The 25,798-nt window shown below is 34.1% G+C and overlaps 1 protein-coding gene across 2 annotated transcripts in view; it reads left to right on the top strand.

Moving 5' to 3' along the window:
* The window catches only part of JAK2 (Janus kinase 2), a 93,781-nt gene that overhangs the window by 55,161 nt on the left and 12,822 nt on the right, over positions 1-25,798 (top strand). For both annotated transcript variants that reach the window (XM_065908178.1, XM_065908177.1), the window contains 15 exons: positions 790-909; positions 5,567-5,724; positions 8,354-8,465; positions 10,334-10,520; positions 11,194-11,321; positions 14,095-14,229; positions 15,351-15,438; positions 16,378-16,505; positions 17,431-17,569; positions 19,233-19,384; positions 19,534-19,684; positions 20,367-20,503; positions 24,006-24,195; positions 24,803-24,927; positions 25,334-25,506. In XM_065908178.1, the coding sequence (XP_065764250.1) occupies positions 790-909; positions 5,567-5,724; positions 8,354-8,465; positions 10,334-10,520; positions 11,194-11,321; positions 14,095-14,229; positions 15,351-15,438; positions 16,378-16,505; positions 17,431-17,569; positions 19,233-19,384; positions 19,534-19,684; positions 20,367-20,503; positions 24,006-24,195; positions 24,803-24,927; positions 25,334-25,506 (2,123 nt within the window). The remainder of the gene's footprint in view (positions 1-789; positions 910-5,566; positions 5,725-8,353; positions 8,466-10,333; positions 10,521-11,193; positions 11,322-14,094; positions 14,230-15,350; positions 15,439-16,377; positions 16,506-17,430; positions 17,570-19,232; positions 19,385-19,533; positions 19,685-20,366; positions 20,504-24,005; positions 24,196-24,802; positions 24,928-25,333; positions 25,507-25,798) is intronic.

Raw genomic sequence — 25,798 nt, 5'->3', positions numbered from 1 at the left:
GTCGTTTGGAACATGGTCTTGCGCTAGTCTCCTTCCATTGACATAAGTGGAAGTTTTTAATAATGTGACACAAGCAAGATCATAGCTATGGTTCTTTTCTCATTGTTCTTAAATGGCATTTTGTTTGTTTTTTATGTATGACAAAATAATTAGTAATGGTGTTCTTTTTTGATTTTTGTGTTTTAAAATTATGAAAGTATAACACATTTACAGGAGATTTGGAAAATACAGATGGTGTTCTTATAGGTTCAAAAAAGGCTTAAATTCTAAAAGTGATTTTTAAGGTTGTTTTGCTTCTTTTTTTTTTTCTTTTACTGTTACTGATAACTGGAAGCACAATTATGAAATTCAGTTAGAAAAAGATTAGTTTTTATTGATTTTATGATGTTGCATACTTGTTAAATACTTCTTTAAGTTTGCATTACAAGTTTTAAGTTTGTTCATGTCTATATTGTTCTTAGGATGTTATCAGATATTTATTTTTTTATTTTCATTATTTGGTAAACTGAATTTTCTGGTAATGGTTTCTATTAACGTTGATTGGATTGAAGGGTACTATAGCACACTTTAAATTCCTGGCACCCTTTAATCCTCTCATTTTTAAGTGGAAGCCAAGATACAGTGTAGTCTTAGGATTACATTATTAGGAGAGAGAATCTCATTTAATGCTTATCTATTGCTATCAGTACTTTTAAAAAGAATTTTGAATGAAATCTCCTTTATAAGTCTTGTTTTAAAACGGCTCCATAAATTCAACCTATTTTTAATATCAACTGCTCTTAATTACAGGATTTACAGTTGTATTGTGATTTTCCTGATATTATTGATATCAGTATTAAACAAGCAAATCAAGAAGGCTCAAATGAAAGCAGAATTGTAACTATTCATAAGCAAGATGGTAAAAGTCTAGTAAGTTTGCTTTATCATTATATAATGGTCATGCTTTATGGTTGTCAGAAATAAGTATTTCAGAATCTTAATACCTAAGATGTTCTCTCTTAGGGATCTTGATTATAGTTTTAAATAGAGCTATAACATCAATTTAACAAGCTTTTTGATTACATATAGTGTTTTGTATCACTACCAACATCATCTTCCCAAAGAATGTCTTGTACATTAATGTATTTTTCAGTCATTTTCATAAATAGCAAAGCACCGGTTACTTCCTCCCCTCTCCTCTCCCACCCCAACCCCAGTTTTGCTTGTTCCCTGTTGTTATGCTCGTTCCTGTCTATACAGTCTACCCTCTGTATCTGTGAGTTCCATATCCACAGATTCAACTAGCTGCAGGTTGAAAACATTCAGAGAAGAAATTCCACAAAGTCCTAAAAAGCAAACTTGAATTTACCATGTGCAGGCAACTCTTTGCATAGCATTTATATTGTATTTATAACCATTTGCATCTCATTTACATTATATTAGGTATTGTAAGTATTCTAGAGATGATTTAAAGGATATTGGAGGATATACATACTTTAAATGCAGATACTGCATCATTTAATATAAGGGACTTGTGGATTCATGGATTTTGGTGTCTGTGGAGGGGAGATAGATCCTTGAGCCAGTACCATTGAGATACAGAGGAATGGAGAGACAACTGTATAATCTTTTTTACCAGTAGAGGTGTGTGTAATTCTATCATATTGCCTATTTATATAACAGAATGTGAACCAATCCCAGGAAATCCCTATCTGAACTGTGAGGCATGTTTGATTATGAAAGATTAACTTTTTCTCTGTTTTAAAATAGCTTCAAAGATAAGGTGTCCATAGGTTCGTGGATTTATCTCTGGGCTTTCTATTCTGTTCCATTGATCTATATTTCTGTCTTTGTGCCAGTACCATACTGTCTTGATGACTGCGGCTTTGTAGTAGAGTCTGAAGTCAGGCAGGTTGATTCCTCCAGTTCCATTCTTCTTTCTCAAGATTACTTTGGCTATTTGAGGTTTTTTGTATTTCCATACAAATTGTGAAATTATTTGCTCTAGTTCTGTGAAAAATACCGTTGGTAGCTTGATAGGGATTGCATTGAATCTATAGATTGCTTTGGGTAGAATAGCCATTTTGACAATATTGATTCTTCCAATCCATGAACACGGTATGTTTCTCCATCTGTTTGTGTCCTCTTTGATTTCTTTCATCAGTGTTTTATAGTTTTCTATGTATAGGTCTTTTGTTTCTTTAGGTAGATATACTCCTAAGTATTTTATTCTTTTTGTTGCAATGGTGAATGGTATTGTTTCCTTAATTTTTCTTTCTGTTTTTTTATTGTTAGTATATAGGAATGCAAGGGATTTCTGTGTGTTAATTTTATATCCTGCAACTTTACTATATTCATTGATTAGCTCTAGTAATTTTCTGGAAGAGTCTTTAGGGTTTTCTATGTAGAGAATCATGTCATCTGCAAACAGCAAGAGTTTCACTTCTTCTTTTCCTATCTGGATTCCTTTTACTTCTTTTTCTGCTCTGATTGCTGTGGCCAAAACTTCCAACACTATGTTGAATAGTAGTGGTGAGAGTGGGCACCCTTTTCTTGTTCCTGATTTCAGGGGAAATGCTTTCAATTTTTCACCATTGAGGGTGATGCTTGCTGTGGGTTTGTCATATATAGCTTTTATTATGTTGAGGTATGTTCCTTCTATTCCTGCTTTCTGGAGAGTTTTAATCATAAATGAGTGTTGAATTTTGTCAAAGGCTTTCTCTGCATCTATTGAGATAATCATATGGTTTTTATCTTTCAATTTGTTAATGTGGTGTATTACATTGATTGATTTGCGGATATTAAAGAATCCTTGCATTCCTGGGATAAAGCCCACTTGGTCATGGTGTATGATTTTTTTAATATGTTGTTGGATTCTGTTTGCTAGAATTTTGTTGAGGATTTTTGCATCTATGTTCATCAGTGATATTGGCCTGTAGTTTTCTTTTGACAAAGGAGGCAAGGATATACAATGGAAAAAAGACAACCTCTTTAACAAGTGGTGCTGGGAAAACTGGTCAACCACTTGTGAAAGAATGAAACTTGAACACTTTCTAACACCATACAAAAATAAACTCAAAATGGATTAAAGATCTAAATGTAAGACCAGAAACTATAAAACTCCTAGAGGAGAACATAGGCAAAACACTCTCCGACATAAATCTCAGCAAGATCCTCTATGACCCACCTCCCAGAATATTGGGAATAAAAGGAAAACTAAACAAATGGGGCCTAATGAAACTTAAAAGCTTCTGCACTACAAAGGAAACTATAAGTAAGGTGAAATAACAGCCCTCAGATTGGGAGAAAATAATAGCAAATTAAGAAACAGATAAAGGATTAATCTCAAAAATATACAAGCAACTCCTGAAGCTCAATTCCAGAAAAATAAATGACCCAATCAAAAAATGGGCCAAAAAACTAAACAGACATTTCTCCAAAGAAGACATACAGATGGCTAACAAACACATGAAAAATGCTCAACATCACTCATTATTAGAGAAATGCAAATCAAAACCACAATGAGGTACCATTACACGCCAGTCAGGATGGCTGCTATCCAAAAGTCTACAAGCAATAAATGCTGGAGAGGGTGTGGAGAAAAGGGAACCCTCTTACACTGTTGGTGGGAATGCAAACTAGTACAGCCACTATGGAAAACAGTGTGGAGATTTCTTAAAAAACTGGAAATAGAACTGCCATATGACCCAGCAATACCACTTCTGGGTATACACACTGAGGAAACCAGATCTGAAAGAGACACGTGCACCCCAATGTTCATCTCAGCACTGTTTATAATAGCCAGGACATGGAAGCAGCCTAGATGCCCATCAGCAGATGAATGGATAAGGAAGCTGTGGTACATATACACCATGGAATATTACTCAGCTGTTAAAAAGAATTCATTTGAATCAGTTCTAATGAGATGGATGAAACTGGAGCCCATTATACAGAGTGAAGTAAGCCAGAAAGATAAAGAACATTACAGCATACTAGCACATATATATGGAATTTAGAAAGATGGTAATGATAATCCTATATGCAAAAAAGAAAAAGAGACACAGATGTACAGAACAGACTTTTGAACTCTGTGGGAGAAGGTGAGGGTGGGATGTTTTGAAAGAACAGCATGTATATTATCTATGGTGAAACAGATGACCAGCCCAGGTGGGATGCATGAGACAAGTGCTCGGGCCTGGTGCACTGGGAGGACCCAGAGGAGTCGGGTGGAGAGGGAGGTGGGAGGGGGGATCGGGATGGGGAATACATGTAACTCTATGACTGATTCATGTCAATGTATGACAAAACCCACTGAAATGTTGTGAAGTAATTAGCCTCCACTAATAAAAAAAATTTTTTTTTTAAATTAAAAAAAAAAAAAATAAAGTAATTGCTGGCAAAAGAAAAAAAAAAAGAAAAATCTTTGAACAGCAAAAAAAAAAAAAAAAAAAAGAGTTAATGTAATTATCATGCAAACCAGAAACTGATCAGAGGGTTCTTGTAAAGTGTATAAATTATCCATACTATCAATTAATAAAAATTAATCAATTCTAAAAGTAAAAAATAAAATAAATAAAATAGCTTCAGAGGGAGGTCCCTGGTGGTCCAAAGGATTGGACGGTGTGCTTCCACTACAGGGCCATGGGTTTGATCTCTGGCCTGGGAACTAAGAGCCCACATGCTGCCCAGCATGGGCAAATAATAATAATAATAATAATAATATAAAACAGCTTCAGACATCCTTCTTATTTTAATTGAAATCAAGAAATGAATTCCTTTGTACTGTGCTCTTAAACTGCTTATTTTTCTGGCTCTGTTTTCTTTTTAACTCATATTTCTTGTACTTTTGGCTTAAATGTCATATTTATTTTGTAATTTAAATATCTGTCTGTCTTACCTTTCTAGCCATTTCAGGGTTATATGACCAAAATTATAAAACTTGTAACTCACTTTGATCAGCATGCTTTCCTGTTCTTAAGTATTAATCCTTTGTTGCACAGGTTTGCAGTTCCTCATGTCTTTTAACATTGTTTATGGTATCTTTTATAGAAATAGTTTTTATAAACTGTGTTAACTAAATATTTTTTATAGTTCAAATACCTCACACAGTTCTCTCCTTGTAATTTTTGGTATAAGTACATATTCTGTGTTCTCATTGTGACTAATATTGTTCTTTGCTGAGCCAGGCAATATACTATGATCACATTTTCATTGTTGTATGTACAACTTTTTGTTTTTCTGCGAGTTGATTGTCCCTTCAATTTCTTTTAGTATTTCTAATTCATACCAACTTTTGTATCAGACTAGATATAGATAGGTTTCTAATTGAGATGACTGGAATATTTGTCTAATGGGTGTATTGGAAAATACAGTATAATTATGGGTATAGAGTGGAGTGTAACTGGAAAAGCTTGGTAAACCCATATTTGAGAGGGTCTCAAATATCAGACACAAGAATTTGTAATTCAAAGTGTATAACTTGGAACCATAAAAGACATTTGAGCAATCGCAAAGAAAACTAATTTAGAAGAATCACCTGATAACATGGAGTGAAAATAAATTTCTTCTTCTTCTTTTGTCCTCCTAGGAAATTGAGCTTAAGTCATTAAGAGAAGCTTTGTCTTTTGTGTCATTAATTGATGGATATTATAGATTAACTGCAGATGCACATCATTATCTTTGTAAAGAAGTAGCACCTCCGATGGTGCTTGAAAATATACAAAGCAACTGTCATGGCCCAATTTCGTGAGTAATACTGACTTTAAAAGTAAATTTTTTAAAGTAATAACAAGATATTTACAAAGAATATTTTACACAACAGAATGATAATACCTAGGTTTAGGAAGTTCAGGAAAAGAAATATTATCTTGATCTGACTGAAATTATGTTTCTTTTAACCAAAGTCTATTTCCAATCAGATTACATTATAATTAGAATTATTTAAATTATAATCTACCATCTGTATCCCAGTCTATAGTACTAACTTGTATAAGTTTGATATTTAGTACTCTAAGTAAGTAAGTGAAGTCACTCAGTTGTGTCCGACTCTTTGCGACCCCGTGGACTGTAGCCTACCAGGCTCCTCTGTCCATGGAATTTTCCAGGCAAGAGTACTGGAGTGGGTTGCCATTTCCTTCTCCAGGGGATGTTCCCGACCCAGGGATCGAACCCAGGTCTCCAGCATTGCAGACAGACGCTTTACCATCTGAGCCTTAATGAATTCTTTGGTATTAATTTTTTAAAACTGTCCAATTTATGTTTCATTAATTTGGAAATACTGTGGAGGCGCCACAATGCAAAATTTGATAATCATCCTTATTTTTGATTAATCCAACACCTTCTACTGAAACTTTGAACACAAACTGTATCTGATGTCCATCTTTCTAGACTTTTGCTGTGCAGTATGTGATGGAAATGAAATGTTCTATATCTGTGCTCTTCAGTAACTACTACTAGCCACATGTGGCTATTTAATATTTAAAATGTTTCTACTGCAGCCAAGGAACTGAATTTTTTATTTAATTTTAATAGCTTTGAAGTTGACCCCTGAACAACACAGGATGTTAATCCACATATAACTTACAGTCAGTCCTCCATATCTGTGGTTCCTCGATATCCTTGAATTCAAACAACCACAGACCATGCAGTAGTATAATATTTACTACTGAAAAATACCTGCATATGTGTGGACCCTTGTGGTTCAAACCCACGCTGTTCAAGGGTCAACTGTGAAGAGCTTCATGTGGCTGCTAGCCAACATATTGACCCACACAGTTGTAGAGCTTACTTTAATACTAGATAAAACCAGCTATCATGAACATCTGTTCACCCCAAGTAGAAGTTATTTCTCAACCAGAATGTGTTTTATGATTGGCACCAAGTTTGAAGGACTTGAACAGAAGAAACAATCTGGGATTCTGAACATATGTTTTTTACCTTAGTGAAAGTGTTAGTTGCTCAGTTGTGTCTGACTCTGCTACCCCATGGACTGTAGCTACTGCTACTCCAGGCTCCTCTGTCCTTGGGATTCTCCAGGCAAGAATACTGGAGGGGTTGCCATTCCCTTCTCCAGGAGATCTTCCCGAGCCAGGGATCAAACCCAACTCTTCTGCGTTGCAGGCAGATTCTTCACAGTCTGAGCCACTGAAGCAGCTTTTTTATCCTAACCTATCTTTAAATATTTGAGAAATCAGGTCCTGACTGAAATTCAAGCCTGAGTTGACCTATACCTAATGTCTGTTTAAGAAGTATCATTGTGAGAATTCCCTGGTGGTCCAGTGGTTCTGTCTCTATGCTTCCACCACAGGGGTCATGGGTTTGATCCTTGATCAGGGAACTAAGATCCCACATGCTACTCGGTGCAGCCAAAAAAGAAGTATGGTTGCTGTGAAAAAGTTGCATTATTTGAACATTCTGTAATTTACATATTCAATATTTTTAAAGTTCCTGCCATTCATTCATTCATTATCCATCCATCCTTTCATTATTTGTAGAACATTTACTAAGTACCTGGTACGTATGAGGTGCTGGTTTATATATGAGAAATACAGTGATAAGTAAAACAGATAATTCTTGCTTTCATGTAGATTACATTTCTTTCAATATATACAGCTTCAGTTAAACATATAGCAAATTTAAAAAAATTAGTAGTCTTTGTTGCTTGCCATGGGTCTTCTATTAGACCTTGGTATTATATTAAATTAAAATTAAGCTTCCCTGGTAGCTCAGAGGTTAAAGTGTCTGCCCGCAGTGTGGGAGACCTGGGTTCGATCCCTGGGTCCGGAAGATCCCCTGGAGAAGGAAATGGCAACCCACTCCAGTATTCTTGCCTGGAGAATCCCACGCACTGAAGGAGCCTGGTGGGATGCAGTCCACGTGGTCACAAAGAGTCGGACACAACTGAGTGACTTGACTTTCACTTTCTTCCCCCCCACTTTCACTTTCATTATATTAAATATTAAAAATACTCATACATTTTTATATTAGTAATTGCTGTGATGGAAGAGACAAGTGTTTTATGATACACTGTATAGTTAAATGAAGTTTTGAGTGTGGTTTTTAAAATACTAAATTTTAAATTGGAAGGCAGAAAAGTCAAAGGAATGAATTGTGTTGTTTGTGATTTTGTATGTCTTATAATACCTTATGTTCTTAAAGCAATATAATTGCTCCTTGAATCAATGTGAACTTATTGCAGAATGGCTTGGTACTTCAGTATTTTTCTTTGCAAGATTATTGATAAAAATATAAAGGAGAGGAGACTTATAAAAACTCTTAGAGTTCTAGATTTGACTTTTGATCTTTTAGATGACACTTTGGTTGTAATGTCATGGTTCTTACTACATTATCATTCAAATTATTTCTTTACCTTTAGAATGGATTTTGCTATCAGTAAACTGAAGAAAACAGGTAATCAGACTGGACTCTATGTACTTCGATGCAGTCCTAAGGACTTTAATAAATATTTTCTGACTTTTGCTGTTGAGGTTAGTATGACACTAATTAATCGTAATATCTTTATTTAGTGCATGTAATTCCCCCTTGATAATATCTACTGTATTTCCTTTTTAATGCTGCAAATGATAGCTCTGGATATGATAACTAGCAATTAAGTACGGTTAATTTACCTCAGGGATTCTTTATAAATAAATAAAATATAATTCCTAGGATTTATATTAAAAACTATTTGTAATATCTTAATATCTTTTTATCTGGATTTTTTTGTTTGAGTATTACCAGTATGTCAGATTTCATCACATCTTTTGAAGTGTTTTTTCACAGAAATGGAAATCTTTACCAAAACATGTAGAACAAAACAAATCAGAAGTAAACTTTCACTGCTAATTGTTATAGGATTAGAGCGAAATAGGGTAATAACAAAGAAAAATACATTGTACTTTTAACTGGTGGTTTTTCCAGTATTAAGAATAATGATCTACAATGTATGCTTTAAGTGTAATACTATAATGAAATCTCACTGTTAATACGGACCATTTTGGATCTCAACTAAAATTATTTACTGTACAAAATTATATAAAAAGATACTGTCCCTTATAAAGCAATTTCATGGTATAAATCTTGAGAAACTTTATAGCTGCTTCCAAAATTTATCATACTTTTTAAAAGTAGAGACTGTAAGAATTGTTACTATTTTAATTTTTATAAAAAACAGTCATTTAACATATGTAAAGTGGATTAATTGTCCATGAAAATATAGAAAGTAGATTGCTCCATGACTTTAAGATTGTAAAATATTGATAGTCTATCCTAATTCACAGTCTATTATATTCAATTATCAAATCAAAATGTGTATATTTTTATGTTTACTGTATTTGTCTAGTGTAATATGAGGGCTGTATATTAGGAAACATATGGTATAACCCTGCTTTAAGAAATTTATCTTTTTGAAAAACAAAAGTAAAGTATACCAAAAAATGCTAAATTGAGCATTGTTTATTACACAACATTATCCAGTGTAAGCAAATATGACAATAAGAGAAGGTTTACAGTGATTAAAAAACAGGTCCTTTAGAGTAGGAAGGACCTGAGACTGACCAGAGATAATGATTTTATAAAAAATGGTTGTAAGTAGGTTGAATATGTTTATAGCAGATTGAATATGTTTAAAAATAGATGGATGAGAAGTAAAGCACATAAGACAAACATTGAAAAACTGAATATTATCAGAATTGCCATATTAGAGATAATTATACAAATACTGTAGCGGCACAGTCAAATAGGTCATCACCTTTGCCTGTGGAATGGGGTAGGTGTTGTTAGGGAGGACCTCACAGAAAAAGTGAAATTAAACTGAGTTTTAAGAATTGAATAAAAGTCCATTGCTCAAAAGGAAAGGATGTACATTCTGCAGAGAGATAGCACTTAACAGTTTTCAAGGCATGAAATGGCATGGCATTTGCTTTAAATTTTTTAAGTCACTCAGTATAGCTAGAACATGGATTATATGTTGAGAGTGGCAGGAATTAAGGTTGGAGATGGAGGCAGAAGCCAACTCATGGAAGACCTTATATGCTAAAATCATTTTATACTTTGTCTTGTAAATGATGGAAAGCTGTTAAGGATGGTATTATTATTGTTTATTATTATTGCTTTCTTCCTTGCCTTTCAATAAAGTAACTCTTAAGCCACATTTATAGGCTAGGCAGTTGTAGTTAGATGCCTTTTTGAGGAACCAAACACCTTGGTCACCTGATGCTGATACTACATTAGGATTCATGGTTCAAATGTCTAAATGTTCTGTTGGTTGTTTTTGTGCTATCCTTTTTGTCACAGTAATCACTATGATGTCCATTGTGATTTTTCCTTCCCTTTCTTTATAATTAAACTTACATAGCGAGAAAATGTTATTGAATATAAGCACTGTTTGATTACAAAAAATGAGAATGGAGAATACAACCTCAGTGGTACTAAGAAGAACTTCAGTAATCTTAAAGATCTTCTGAATTGCTACCAGATGGAAACTGTTCGCTCAGACAGTATAATTTTCCAATTTACTAAATGCTGTCCCCCAAAGCCAAAAGGTAAAATAGTTTTGTAGTTATTTTTAAAACACTGGTCTTGGGTGTTGTATATGGTGGGAGATATCTTCAGGATACTGATTTCACAAGAAACAGGAGAGAAAAAGCTCCAAAAACAATGAATTTTTTCCTCATGTGTTATACAAGCATCCTCTAATAGAATTGTTCAGTTTGGTTTGGGTTGTCTATAAGTGACTTAAAGTTGTATAATTCTAAAATTTATTTTAAGAAATAAAAATGTCATAGTATTAATAAGCTACTTATTTATTGAACTGAATGACCTCACAACCAAATTCTCATGTTATTCTGAATAAATACGTTCAGATCCTTTTAGAATCTTAATTTCTTTTAAATTATCTTTTAAAATGAAAATAGTAAGATTAGAAACCTCTTGAGATAACAGGCATATTAAAATTCCTGAAAAATTGTACTAGTTAAGAAAATGATTATCATTTTGCATATATTATAGTAACTGGCTAAAGTACATCAAATTTCAATGAAAAAACTCCTAAAATAGTTTTCCGTGGGGAAAAAAAAATGAACAATAAGAGGCTGTTAAGCATTTCTTTTATATAGGACACATTTTATTTTATTCCCTTGGAGCAATTTATATTCTCACTGTGTTTTGATTATATATATATATATATTTCATTCATTCTATTCTTTTTTTAAACAGACAAATCAAACCTTCTAGTCTTCAGAACCAATGGTATTTCTGATGTACCAACCTCACCAACTTTACAAAGGCATAATAATGTGAACCAAATGGTGTTCCACAAAATTAGAAATGAAGATTTGGTATTTGTAAGTCTCTAGATGCTGATTATTCTCTTTTTGTCTTTTTAAAGAACTGTTCTTCATTTTCTACCCCACATTCATTCACATAACATTAGAACTATTTTATTATAACCTATGTTATAAAAATTTTATAGCAGTTCAGATACGTTCATTTCCTGTGAAAATGTGATAACCAAACTTGAGTTAATTATTTTAAGAATGGAATTGTATTCTTTTTTGAGAAATTTTAAAAAAATTAAAAAGTCTTCTTCTGAAAAAGTATCTTAATTCTCAGGTTCTCAAGAAAGTAAGGGAATTTCAAAGAACGTACTGAAAACAGTAGTAACACATAAGAGCTGATGTTTGGCCACAGGACATTTTGGGACATTAGGATTAGTCTCACTAATCAAGAGAACTAAGAGCTAAAAGCAGTACAGAAAAGGGCCAGTCTTGAGTTCTATACAAGACAAGGAGTTAAAAGTAAGGCTATCTGTGAATAAAGCCAGGATTCTTAAGTAAATGCATCCTCAGTGAAACAGTATATGGATTGTGAAAAATTTATCCACTAGCAAAAAGAGAAAAAGAATGTTGTCTGTTTTAGTTGTGCTCTTAAGTTAGGAAAAAGTTCATCCTCAGAATTTGTAGTTAAAAACTTTTGAATTAAAGTTTATACCACCTGCATGGTTTGAGAAGCCCTAAGCCAATAAGTTGAAGAACTAAAGAGCCTCTTAATGAAAATGAGAGAGTGAAAAAGTTGGCTTAAAGCTCAACATTCAGAAAACTAAGTTCATGGCATCTGGTCCCATCACTTCATGGCAAATAGATGGGGAAACAGTGGAAACAGTGGCTGACTTTATTTTTCTGGGCTCCAAAATCACTGCAGATTGTGATTGCATCTATGAAATTAAAAGACACTTACTCCTTGGAAGGAAAGTTATGACCAACCTAGACAGCATATTACAAAGCAGAGACATTACTTTGCCAACAAAGGTCTGTCTAGTCAAGGCTATGGTTTTTCCAGTGGTCATGTATCGTTGTGAAAGTTGGACTATAAAGAAAGCTGAGCACCGAAGAATTGATGTTTTTGAACTGTGGTGTTGAAGAAGACTCTTGAGAGTCCCTTGGACTGCAAGGAGATCCAACCAGTCCATCTTAAAGGAGATCAGTCCTGGGTGTTCATTGAAAGGACTGATGCTGAAGCTGAAACTCTAGTACTTTGACCACCTGATGCGAAGAACTGACTCACTGGAAAAGACCCTGTTGCTGGGAAGGATTGAGGACAGGAGGAGAAGGGGACGACAGAGAATGAGATGGTTGGATGGCATCACCGACTCAATGGACATGGGTTTGGGTGGACTCTGGGAGTTGGTGATGGACAGGGAAGCCTGGCATGCTGCAGTTCATGGGGTCGCAAAGAGTTGGACACGACTGAGCAACTGAAGTGAACTGAAGCCAATAAATTAATAGGTGGTACTCCTTTAGTAACACCCTGTGGTGGTTGTCAAAAGCAAATATAAAATCTTTCTGGACGGATATCCTCTTAATGTAGGCCACCTAAGATTCCCACAGATAAAATTACTCCAACCATGAGCTTTTAGCTGAAAATTTAAAAACATATGGAGAAGTAATCCAGGAATAAGCAAGAATCAGCAGACAGTAAACATCAAAATTATATCTAAGAGGTTCATATAACAGACTTTTCAGATACAAGCTATAAAATACATGTTTATGTATTTAAACATTAAAAAGGAGTTGAAAACAAGGGAAAAACCCAAGATAGCATCAAAATAGCCCAAAAAGATTTAGGGGGAAAAGTATAGAAATGAAAAATATACTCATTGACATTTTAAAAATGGACAAAGTAAAAAGCAGACTATTCATAGTTGAGAGAACTAGTGAATTGAAAGATCTGAAAATCATTTAAATGCTGCAGATAGGGAGAAAGAAATGGAAATTATGAAAGAGAGCTTAAGGGACATGGAAAGTAGAATGAGAAAGACCAAAGTGATGTCTGAATTCCTTAAGGAGACAATAGTTAGAATTATTCAGAATTACAAAGATATGAATCTTATGTGAGTAACAAGAAGCAGGGAGTTGCTAAGTAACCTGACTAACACCACGAAACTAATAATAATAGAGTGCAGGCAGCCGTGCTTCAGATTGCAGGCTTTCAGTCATTCTGTAAGAGTATATAAGAAGCACTGGTAATAGTAGCATAGCTGGCACTTAATTGAGCATTTACTCTGTTGTGGACTGCACTAAGTACTATTGTGTATTTTCTCATTTATTGTTCATGACAGTCCTATGGAAAAATAATCATTATTCCCATTCTTCAGATGAGGAAACCAAGATAACTGCAGTATAGAAAGATTAAATGGCCTGTACAAGGTCACACAACTAGTACGTAGTAATAAAGAACAGGTCAGACCTTCTGCACTATCAGCAAAGGCTAGCAAGGAAAGAGACTCACATTCAAATAAATGTAGGTAAACACTGACATTATAAAAAGTGTGAAAAGTGATAATTATACCTAATTTAGGGCATTTAAGAACAGGGTGAAATCAAATTACACTTTGTTCTTTAATCTGTGTTTTCTGTGTTTTATTACTATGAAGAAAGCAGAATATAATTAATATGGAGTCTCAAATCCAGATTTGGTTTGTAAAGGAAATATTTGCTCATGAATTTTTTTTTTTAAACTCTTGTCATTGGACATATTTCCTAATTCCCACATCTTCCTCCATCCTTACTTATTCTTTCCTTTTTTTTCTTTTTTTTTTTTTTTTTTTTTTGGTTAAAGAATGAAAGCCTTGGCCAAGGAACTTTTACAAAAATTTTTAAAGGCATAAGAAGAGAAATAGGAGACTATGGTCAGCTGCATGAAACAGAAGTTCTTTTAAAAGTTCTGGATAAAGCGCATAGAAACTATTCAGAGGTTTGTATATTCTTTATATAGTTCATGTAGTTTATGATACTTAAAATATGCTCTCATACACGCAAAATACATTGATGCATGTGGCTTTTCAAATTATAATTTTTAAAAGTATATATATCAAAGACCTTTCAGAGGATGCATTCTGTTGGGGCTAAAAAATACAGAATTTTTTCATTGTAACTAATTTCCAAACTAATTTTTAAGCATGGTGTTACGTGTTTGATTACATCTTTGCATATATAATACTAAGGCAGTTGGTTTTAAAGTTGGCTACCCAGAGTTTCCTGGGTTCCACAGTTTTCCTCTGTAATTTAATCTACTTTTTAAAAAATTTTGAGATCAGGCAGTGTACTGAGGAACACTGTGTAGGTGAAATGTGGATGGATATCTCTGGGCATCATCTTAAGATGCTAGCCAGCAGAAATCCTGCTGCCAGTTGCCAGAGTCTTAAGCATAGTAAGATATCACCAAATGTGATGTAACACACATTTATGAACTTAAAATGTCTTAAAAGAAGTTAGTAGAAGATAATGTGAAACATACAAGCCAAACAGTTGTTCTAATCCAGAACTCCACAGTGTTGGTGATTGTGATCTTCAACAACCATACCCCAAAGTTCTAGGCAAAGTTTAGTTGAGTTAGGGTGATATTACCTGCCAGTCTCCTGACATAGGCGTTAGGCTGTTTTATCTGCCGAATCATCATTCCTAATTCTCTAGGAAGTGTTAATTGAAGCTCCCATCCATAGTTACTGCAGTTGCACATCACTGTGTCTGCTGTATGCAGCTGTATGTATCTCTGTTCTCCACTCTGGCTGCTATGGGTCTAAGACTGTTTATCTTGCATCATTCACATTGCCCTGTCTCACGATTGCTCTTTCTCATTGCTGTTTCCTTAAACTAAGCTTAAATCGGGGGTTTCCTGAGAATGAACTCGAACATCAAGTTTGATGGAAGTTGCAAGTCTAAAGGGACCAAAGCACTTTGTAGTCTTGTCTGTAGTCCTGCTGAGGACAGAAGTGCACTTTTCTAATGGCAGAGTATCTTTCTGAACTGTGAATGATTATAGACATAAAGGGTAACTCTTTTGCAATTTTTAATTTCTTTTTTTCTTTTCCTTAGTCTTTCTTTGAAGCAGCAAGCATGATGAGCCAGCTTTCTCACAAACATCTGATTTTAAATTATGGAGTATGTGTCTGTGGAGAGGAGAGTAAGTGAAACCACCAGCTTCCTTTCTGTTAATGTTATGTCTTTCAAAACATCCATTTTTATTTATATAGAAAATTTAATTTTAGGATCATAGTTGGATATCAGTATATAACAAATTAAATATTGTTGAAACACAAAACACTGTATTTCTTTTTTTTTTAATTGATATTTCCCATGCTTTTTCATTTAGGGGAAAAGGAGAATATACTTCCTTACAAAGTTTGAAAACAGTGTTTTAGAGCATGTAATCCCAGTTCTTTTGGTTTTATACTTATTTCATTGACTCTGTGATGCATTTTTTTTCACATTAAAAGTATCTGAATATGATATAATTGATGGTATTTCATAATTGACAATTTAAAAATTTTTGCAGTCCATAATAATGGAACATATGACAGTCAGTGGCATCTATGAAATAGATATGTTAGTCTTTGTGTGCCACATAAAAAAGTTTTACTAAGCTCTTGCTCGTTGAAACTCCAAAATCTTTTTTTTTAATACTAATGTAAATTTCTCGCAGTAAATTCTTCATTCTTGATGTATGGATTATTCTCCAAATTAACCATGGCAGCAAAACATTCATAACATTTGTTTTAGTCACCCAGCAAGATCCAAAGGTGACTTTTGTCACCAAAAATTGTATATACATATGAAAACTAATTTTAATATTAGTTGAAGCAGAGTCATGATTTGAGATTCATTCTATATATGATATTGTGTTTATATATAATTATTTAGACTTCTACCTCTTACTGTTGTGAATAAACTAAAACCCCAAAGTACAGTGGTATATACCTGTTATGCTTTCTTTAAATTATTGAATTTCATGTAATTTAATCTCTTTTCCTATAATACATATAAGTATATTTATAAAAGTTTAAAATTATATATTTTTCATTGTATTATACTTTAGCCTTGTTATTATTATATTTTAATGCAGATATTCTGGTTCAGGAATTTGTAAAATTTGGATCACTAGATACATATCTGAAAAAGAATAAAAATTCTATAAATATATTATGGAAACTTGAAGTGGCTAAACAGTTGGCATGGGCCATGCATTTTCTAGTAAGTAGTATATTCTTTTGTCAACTTACTGTTTTACACTAGGAAGCAGTATGAAAGGATCTTGACCTGGGGACAAAAAATAAGTTGATAGATGCTGAGTTATTTAAAATAATCTGTGTCAGTTGGGGAAAGGGATTATTTTAGGTGTACATTTATGTGAAATAAATTTTGAAACAAGTAGTATTGTCATTCCATCAGTCTCTTAGAACTGCTGAAGGATAATCTGTAGTTTGTGTACCTTGACTTTAAAGAATTGAATGAAAAATTATAAAAAAAAAATGAGCTATGTACAGCAGAAAAATCCTGTAGAAAGTGCCTTGTTACGATATTTGTGGGTAATTGGAAATTATGTCCACTGAGAAAGTAATATTGCCAGAAAAGCCAAATACTAGAGGGCCAGCCAGTGATCAGATTCTTTAGAATGCACCTACTGAACAGAAACAATATTTCTTGTGTCAGCTGCTATCTACAAATACATACAGTTTAAGATCTCAGATTCATAAAGTGAACTGGCATAAAGTAATTTTAAAAAATAATAATTTTTTGGAGACTTCCCTGGCAGTCCAGTGGTTAAGACTTTATACTTCCAAGCCGGGGGTACAGGTCCAATATCTGGTCAGGGCACTAAGATCCCATATGCTGCTGAGTGTGGCAAAAAATAAATTAATAATCAAATAAAATAGCCTATAAAAATGATAAAACTAAGTATTTGTTTCATCATGGATATAGATTATTATTTTGTTTAAAATGTAAAATAGGAAGCATAGTACTGCCATAAGATTTCCTTTTATTTTCTCAAAGTGTACCTCCAAATTAATGTTTACTTAATTTTTGTTTTTTAAATTCATTTGGGGGACCTAGACATACTAAGTGCTCAAATATTTGTGGATTAATATTTGAATGTTTATGCAATTAACTTTAATAGGAAGAAAAAACCCTTATTCATGGGAATGTGTGCGCCAAAAATATTCTTCTTATCAGAGAAGAAGACAGGAAGACAGGAAATCTTCCTTTCATCAAACTTAGTGATCCTGGCATTAGTATTACAGTTTTGCCAAAAGACAGTAAGTTCTACAAGAACCAAATTTAACTTTATTAAGCTTTGCTTGGAAAGAGGCATAAAAATCATGCTGTTAATTTTTCTCAAACACTATTTTATTGACATATTCTTGCTTAATAATAAAATTTAGTTACCATTTTCAGCAACCTAAATTATAGTTACATGTTAGAGTCTTGTCTATTTATCCTTTCTTATGTTTCCATGAACTGTAAAGTGATTTTTTGAAGCAGTTTTAATCCCTAATTAAGTATGAAATGTCAGGTTTTATCCAATTTTATTGTGGAAGTTTTTAAATATCATTCTTTGAATCACAAGTAAATTTTCTAAATTTTTATTCTCTTTAGTAAATAAAAATTTGAGAAGAAATATTTCTAGTTTAAAATTTTTATTTTGTTTAATTATTCAGCTTATTGACTTCTTAAATTCAGACATATTCAGCTATGACTTCTTAAAACTTTTCTTTTGTGTTGATAACATCCTTAACAAAGGTAAAGTAAAAATTTCAGTCAGAGGAGGTTTTTTTTGGCCCAGATAGTGTTGTAATTGTGTTTCATTGAATTAGCTAATTTCTCGAATTGAATCCTCTACATTTTGAATCCAGATTTATCAACTTTTGTACATTGATTCATGGTTTCTTTTTTGAGCTAATAGTAGTTGAGCTCTGTACCTCTATGTGACAGTAAGGACAGGGATTATACGGCAGAAAATGTTACAGGAATTTAGATCTGATACTTGGGGATTTTACCCTTTGGAGTGGAATGTGAAGAAAGAGAATATATATTCATATGAAGGAGAAAGGACTCTGTACTGTTAAATCTCTTAATTATGCACCAGAAATATTCACATTGCTTTACCAAAATATACCAAAAGATGCAACAGTTTATCATTCTTATTTATCTATTTACTTATTTACATACCTGTTTACTTATATATATCTATGATTCTGTCTATGCCAGAATACCAGAAGGTAAAGTTAAAGTGTTCCCTTCTTTTGTGAATACCATTTTTTGGATGGGATCAAAGACATCAAAAAATTAACTTGGAAGATGCCATGGTCTGAGCCGAACCTGTGTATATCAGTACTGTGCCCAGAATGCCTTGGTGTAATCTGATCATTCATTTGCCTGTTGGCCCTGGTTTTTCATCTGCAAGTTAGAGTAGTCGCTGCTGTTGAGTCATTCATACAGATTGAAATGATGTTAACATTACCTTTATTATTTATACATTGTAAAGAAAAAATATATAAAGGAGCAATTTGGGAAAAATTTTATGGGAAAAAAAATATTGTGAATGCATAGCTATTAGGAAAGGGTAGAGAGAATGGGGCAATAGTTGAAACACTGTGGTTTAATGAAAAATTTAGTCAATCCAGGAGTTACTGTACAGTAACTAATTCTGTGCTGTTAACAAATTGTGTAACTTTGGGCAAATTATTCAGTCACTATGGGTCTTAATGTTGGCATTGTTAAAGCTGAGATACTGAATTAGGTGATCTCAAAGGTCCCTTCTGGCCCTTAAGCATGTGTATATGCATGAACATACCCCTTCCCCCAAGCAAATTAAAATGATTTGATTCTTCCAATTTGTGTGAAATTATTAACATATATAAGAATTGTTTTATTAAGGGAGTTATTTAAGCATTTTTTTTTTTTACTGTCATTTAAAAGTCCTGCAGGAGAGAATACCATGGGTACCACCTGAATGCATTGAAAATCCTAAAAATCTAAACCTGGCAACAGACAAATGGAGTTTTGGTACCACATTGTGGGAAATCTGTAGTGGAGGAGATAAGCCTCTGAGTGCTTTGGATTCTCAAAGAGTAAGTTTATATAAACAGTGAAGTTGTAATTACTTTGTGATCCCTCATATTTCTTTCACATTATTTGATATTCTTTAGCCCATTTTGTTAAAAAGAAGGTTGATATGGCATTTATAATTTATTCTCAACATGTGGTTCTTTAATTATAGAAACTACAGTTTTATGAAGATAGGCACCAGCTTCCTGCACCAAAGTGGACAGAATTAGCAAATCTTATTAATAATTGCATGGATTATGAACCAGATTTTAGACCTTCTTTCAGAGCCATTATAAGAGATCTTAATAGTTTGTTTACTCCAGGTATGTACTGTTGGAGCAGTCTTAATGATGTATTTAATAAATCCTTACTAATTTTGTAATGCCCCTCTGGGACGTTCCCTGATATCTTTTAGACCTAGACCCTCTTAATTTCTTACATTCATATGACTTTTTCTACCTTATACGTATTCTAGTCTCATTGATTGTGAAGTATTTTCATAAAAGGCTTTTACCCTTTTAATAACCTCACTTTAGTTGCCAGTTAATGAGTAGTACACTGAGAAGCTTATTTGATTTTTTATAAACAATTCATTGTTTTTTAAACTAGCTCTCACATATAGCTGATTAATTTTCTAAACATATTTGTCCTCTCCTTCTTAAAAAACTTAGCTAAATATACATGTGTCTGACCCTTAAATATTTTCTGTTCCAAAACTACTTGCTGTTCTTGTCACAAAAATCGGCATACAAACTTAACTTTTTAAATATTAAAACTGCCTATTTTGGAAAGTATTCATTTATCCTTTGCAAAAATCTTTACCAAAAACCTGTCCAGTTATGATTCAAGGCTTCCATTAACAATCTAAACGTTCAGAGTTGCCTTGTATCAATTTGTATTTAGTGTTTCTAACTCATGATTATTTTAGTCAGCCTGAATAAGAATAATTTTAACCCAGAGAATAGATTTGCCAGATTATGATAGAAATGTTATTTATTTCTCCAGATTATGAACTATTAACAGAAAATGACATGTTACCAAATATGAGAATAGGTGCCCTAGGGTTTTCTGGTGCTTTTGAAGACCGAGACCCTACACAATTTGAAGAAAGACACTTGAAATTTCTACAGCAACTTGGCAAGGTAAGGTGTCAGATTTTTAAATAATTGAAGTGTAATCATAAAACATTTTATTTAGGGGAGAAAAGACTTAAGAGATTCTCTAAAGTTCACTTTCCACAAAGTTTTAGAGTGTTTGTATAACCAGCAAGTACCTACTATGTAACACAAGAAACTCTGCTCAATATTTTATAACAATCTAAATGAGAAAATAATTTGAAAAAAGAACAGATACGTGTATATGTGTAACTGAATCACTTTGCTCTACACCTAAAACTAGCACAGCATTATTAATCAACTATACTTCAATATAAAATAAAAAGTTTTTTAAAAGGTGTTTGTAGAAAAAATGTTTAGTTTTCAGGTTTTGGGGAAATGCTGTGTTAAATAGTTGTCTTTACTGAAAAATTTGTTGGAACCTTTAACATGCACTGTGCGTTGAACATTTTCAAGAGGAGGATAAATTAAGCTATATTTTTCCCAATTAATTTGACCATGAGATTCTTTCTTGGTAGAGGGCACTTTATGAGATAGAGAAAAGAACAATTAATAAGCCTTTCCATCTGCCTCCTTTTTTAGTCACCTATAGGAGAAATAATTAATCTGCTTGCTCATTCAGAGTTCAGATGTTGACTGGAGAAGGCATGTTTACTAGCAGACAGTTTCTCTCTGCTGAAAGGTCACACAGTCAGGCATAGCCCACATATTAGGCTGGTAAAAAAGTTATTGTAGTTTCAGACTGTGAATTTGAAGCCATTATAACTAGGCTCAAACACATCTTTATTAATCAAAAAAGGAACCATTACAATCAGCACATTTTTGCCAATGAGAAATAAGTTTGTTTATTCCTATAGCCTAAAAATCTGTGCTTCAGGATTCGACTGACTTTTTGGAATGCATTTTCCCTGCAAAAAATCGTTGAGATGCTTAAAGAAGTGATAGTCAGTTGGTGAGATGTCAGCTGAATTTGGAGAATGAGGCAGAACTTTGTAGCGCGATTCATTCAACTTTTCAAGCATTTGTTGTGTCGTGTGCGGTTGAGTGTCGTCATGGAGAAGAATTGGGCCGTTTCTGTTGACTGGTGCTGGCCTCAAGCACTGCAGTTTTAGGTGCATCTCATCGATTTGCTGGGCATACTTCTCAGATGGAGTGATTTTGCCAGGGTTCAGAAAACTATAGTGGATCAGACAGGCAGCAGATCACCAAAGAGTGATCATGACCTTTTTTGTTAAAACCTTTTGCCAAACCTCCCAAAGTTCGGCTTTGGGAAGTGCTTTGGAGCTTCTTCTCAGTCCCACCACTGAGCTAGTTGTCACTGGTTGTATAGAATACACTTTTCATTGCATGTCACAATCAGATTGAGAAATGGTTCATTGTGGCATAGAATAAGAGAAGACAACACTTCAAAATGATGATTTTTTTGATTTGTGGTTAGCTCATGAGGCACCCAGCTTTTTCACCTTTCCAGTTTGCCTCAAATGTTGAATGACCATAGAATGTTTTTTGGCAACTTTTTGTGTAGTTGTAAGAGGATCAGCTTTGATGATCTTCTGAATTGGTCGTTGTCAACTTAAGATGGCCAACCACTGTGCTCCTCATTGTCAAGACTCTCAACTCCTTTGCAAAACTTCTTGAACCACCACTGCACTGTACATTTGTTAGCAGTTCCTGGGCCAAATGCATTGTTGATGTTGAGAGTTGTCTACTCTGCATTATGACCCATTTTGAATTGCTCAAATTTGTTTTTTGTCTAACATCATTTCTCTAGTCTAAAATATAAAATAAACAGCAAGTAATAAGTCATTAGCAAAATGCCATAAAGCGAGAAATGTGCATTAAAATGATGTGTAACATAATCACATTTGTTTAAGAATGTATTCCAGTATCAAACAGCAGAGTTCAATGCAAAACCACAATTACTTTTGCACCAATCTATATTTTAAGTAAGATAGAAAAGGCTTACTTCTTAGTTGGTCCAATCATAGTGGTAAGCCCTCATTCTTCTTCTAAGCTTGGTAGTATAGGGTTCTGTATCATGTGGCCTTATGAACTGGATTTTTGGTGTGGATGCAATGTGAAGGCCTCACGTAGGTATTAAATCTAAACTAAATGTTCTGATCCAGTTTTACCAGAGCTAAACATTGGGGGTTATATTATACACTGGCTTAGTTTTATTAATACTTTGATGTCATCCTTTGTAAAATATTCTCGAGAATGTTTTAGAGAGTGTAGCAATGACAAAAAAAAAAGTCTAGGTATTTGGTATATTCATTATCTATTGCTGTGCAACAAATTACCCTAAAACTTAACAGCTGAAAAAAAAAAAACAACATTTATTAGGTGAGTCAGGAATCTAGGAGCAACTTAGCTGGATGATTCTAGCACAGGGTCTCTCAAAAGACTGCAACCAAGGTGTCAGCCAGGTCTTGCAGTTTTATTTGAAAGCTTAACTAGGGAAAGACTTACTTTCAAGCTCGTCACATGGCTATTGATAGGCCTCAGAATATCTGCTTGCTATCTCACTTACATGGGCCTCTCCACAGGCTGCCTATCAACATGGGCGCTGAGAGCAAACACCCAAGATCGAAGGCATGGTCTTTTTATAGCCTTGACTCAGGCGTGGCATCTTCTTACTCTTGCCATATTCTGTTCACTGTCAGTTCAGTTCAGTCACTCAGTCATGTCCAACTTTATGTGACCCCATGGACTGCAGAACGCCAGGCTTCCCTGTCCATCACCAGCTCCCAGAGCTTGCTCAAACTCATGTCCATCGAGTCGGTGATCCCATCTAACCATCTCATCCTCTGTCATCCCCTTCTCCTCCTGCCTTCAGTCTTTCACTCTCTTTCACTTTCAGTCAATGTTCACTGTGGGTGAGTTTATAGCCTACACTCAAAGGAACGGGATTTTAAAAGAGCTTGAATATCAGAATGTAGAGAATTTTGGGAGATAATCACAGAAGCTACCAGTGATACAGCATGACCTTGGCTTAAGCAGCAGACATTTTTTTCTCAAAGTTCTCGAGATAAGTCTTAGATCAAGGTTCCAGTAGGGTTTGGTTTCTGGTGAAGACTCTCTGCTTAGCTTGCCACCTGGCGACTTTCTCACTATGTCCTCATGTGGCAGAGAGCACTGGTGTCTCTTCTTCTTGTAATGGCACTAGCCTTACAGGATGAAGGCCTCACTCTTATGACCTTATTTAACCTTTAATACCTCTTCAGAGGCCCTGTCTCCAAAAGCACTCACACTGGGGTTAGGGCTTTATCATACAAATTTGAGGGGATGGGGCATGGACATTCAGTCCATAACAGACCCTTATTCCATGCAGCTCACTGACAGTGATATCAAAGTCTACATTGTGAAAAAGAAAAGTTCTTCCTGGAAGTTAGTGACAGAAATTTAGAAATTCCCTGGCATGTCCTTTGGCTTATCTTAAAAAATAATGTTTATGATCTGTATAATCAGAATTAGTAATTTTCCTAGAAAACTTGAGATTTCTATCTTAATGTGACATGTGTTGTTTAAGGGTAATTTTGGGAGTGTGGAGATGTGCCGGTATGACCCTCTACAAGACAATACTGGGGAGGTGGTGGCTGTGAAAAAGCTCCAGCACAGTACTGAAGAGCACCTCAGAGACTTCGAAAGAGAAATTGAAATTCTTAAATCCTTGCAGCATGACAACATTGTAAAGTACAAAGGAGTCTGCTATAGTGCTGGTATGTTGCCCATTGATACTTTTTTTGAACTTAGGATATGTCTTTGGCATACTGGGTAATAGAAACCTATGATGTCTCCAGATCTGGACTTAAAATATTCCAGTGTCCAGAGAAGGAAACATTCTGGATGACTGGAGACTGTTTGGTGTTGGTGGGCTGTGACTATAGGAAATCCTTGATTACTTGGCTGATCATTCTTTTCACTGAGGATGGTGGTTGCCATTTTTGCTTTAGTGTACCAAGGGAATATCATTTCTAAAGAAAGAAATTGTTCATATTTTCTATGAAAATATTATTTTTTAATTAGATCCTTTTTATTCAGTATAGAGGAAGAGAAAGTAAGTTTTTGCATCAGCTTATTTTGATTTGCATAAATGGTTACAGGAGATTAAAACATAAGTATTTCTAAAACTTTCTGTTCAGACCATTTTGAATCAGAAAGTTAGTGTTCCTAACTACCATATGACTTTTAATTTATAATCAGGTTTTGTCATCTAAGACTCAGATTTTATATCTCTTTAGGTCATTCATGTACAGTTGTCTTATATTAGTTCATCAATAAAACATGGCAGAATAAAACATTATGTTTTCATTTGTGTGTTAATAGGCCGGCATAATCTAAGATTAATTATGGAGTATTTACCATATGGAAGTTTACGAGACTATCTCCAAAAACATAAAGAACGGATAGATCATAAAAAACTTCTGCAGTACACATCTCAGATATGCAAGGTACCTAATATTCTGGCTATTTGTCGTAAATGAAGAGAGTTTGTGCTTAGTTGCTCAGTCATGTCTGACTCTTTTGCGATCCCATGGACTATAGCCCGCCAGACTCCTTTGTTCATGGGTTTTTCTAGGCAAGAATATTGGAGTGGGTAGCCATTCCCTTCTCCAAGGGATCTTCCTGATCCAAGGATCAAACCTAGGTCTCCTGTATCACAGGTGGATTCTTTACCATCTGAGCCACCAGGGAAGCCCAAATAAAGAGAATACGTTGAAGTAATTATTAAGAAATAATATAATTTTTTCTATTTTCTCTAGAATTTTCCTTAGATAATTAAGGGAGTAGGTACAGAAGACTAAATTGTTTATGTTTATAAAGCTGGCTGAAAGAAAAATGTTATTTTATCCATAGGGTATGGAATATCTTGGTACAAAAAGGTATATCCACAGGGATCTGGCGACAAGGAATATACTAGTGGAGAATGAAAACAGAGTTAAAATAGGAGATTTTGGATTAACCAAAGTCTTGCCACAAGACAAAGAGTACTACAAAGTGAAAGAACCTGGTGAAAGTCCCATATTCTGGTGAGTATGTTTTAGTACCATAAAATGAAGTTTTGGAGCACAGACTTCAAACTTTATTTTTATTTTTAGTAGTTTGTTATTTATATAATAATAATCAATGAAGTTACTCCCTATGTTTTCCTCTGGGAATTTTATGGTTTTAGGTCAAACATTCAAGTTTTTAATATGTTTTGATGTTAATTTTTATATGTGGTGTAAGGTAATGGTCTAATTTCATTCTTTTCCATGTATCTGCCTAGTTTTCTCAACACTGTTTATTGAAGAACTGTCCATTTAGCCATGCTACCTCCAG

The sequence above is a fragment of the Muntiacus reevesi genome, chromosome 17 (assembly GCF_963930625.1).
Source record: "Muntiacus reevesi chromosome 17, mMunRee1.1, whole genome shotgun sequence".
Lineage (NCBI taxonomy): Eukaryota > Metazoa > Chordata > Mammalia > Artiodactyla > Cervidae > Muntiacus > Muntiacus reevesi.
Note: the sequence above shows the minus strand (reverse complement) of the source record. Positions and strands in the feature narration are given on the sequence as shown.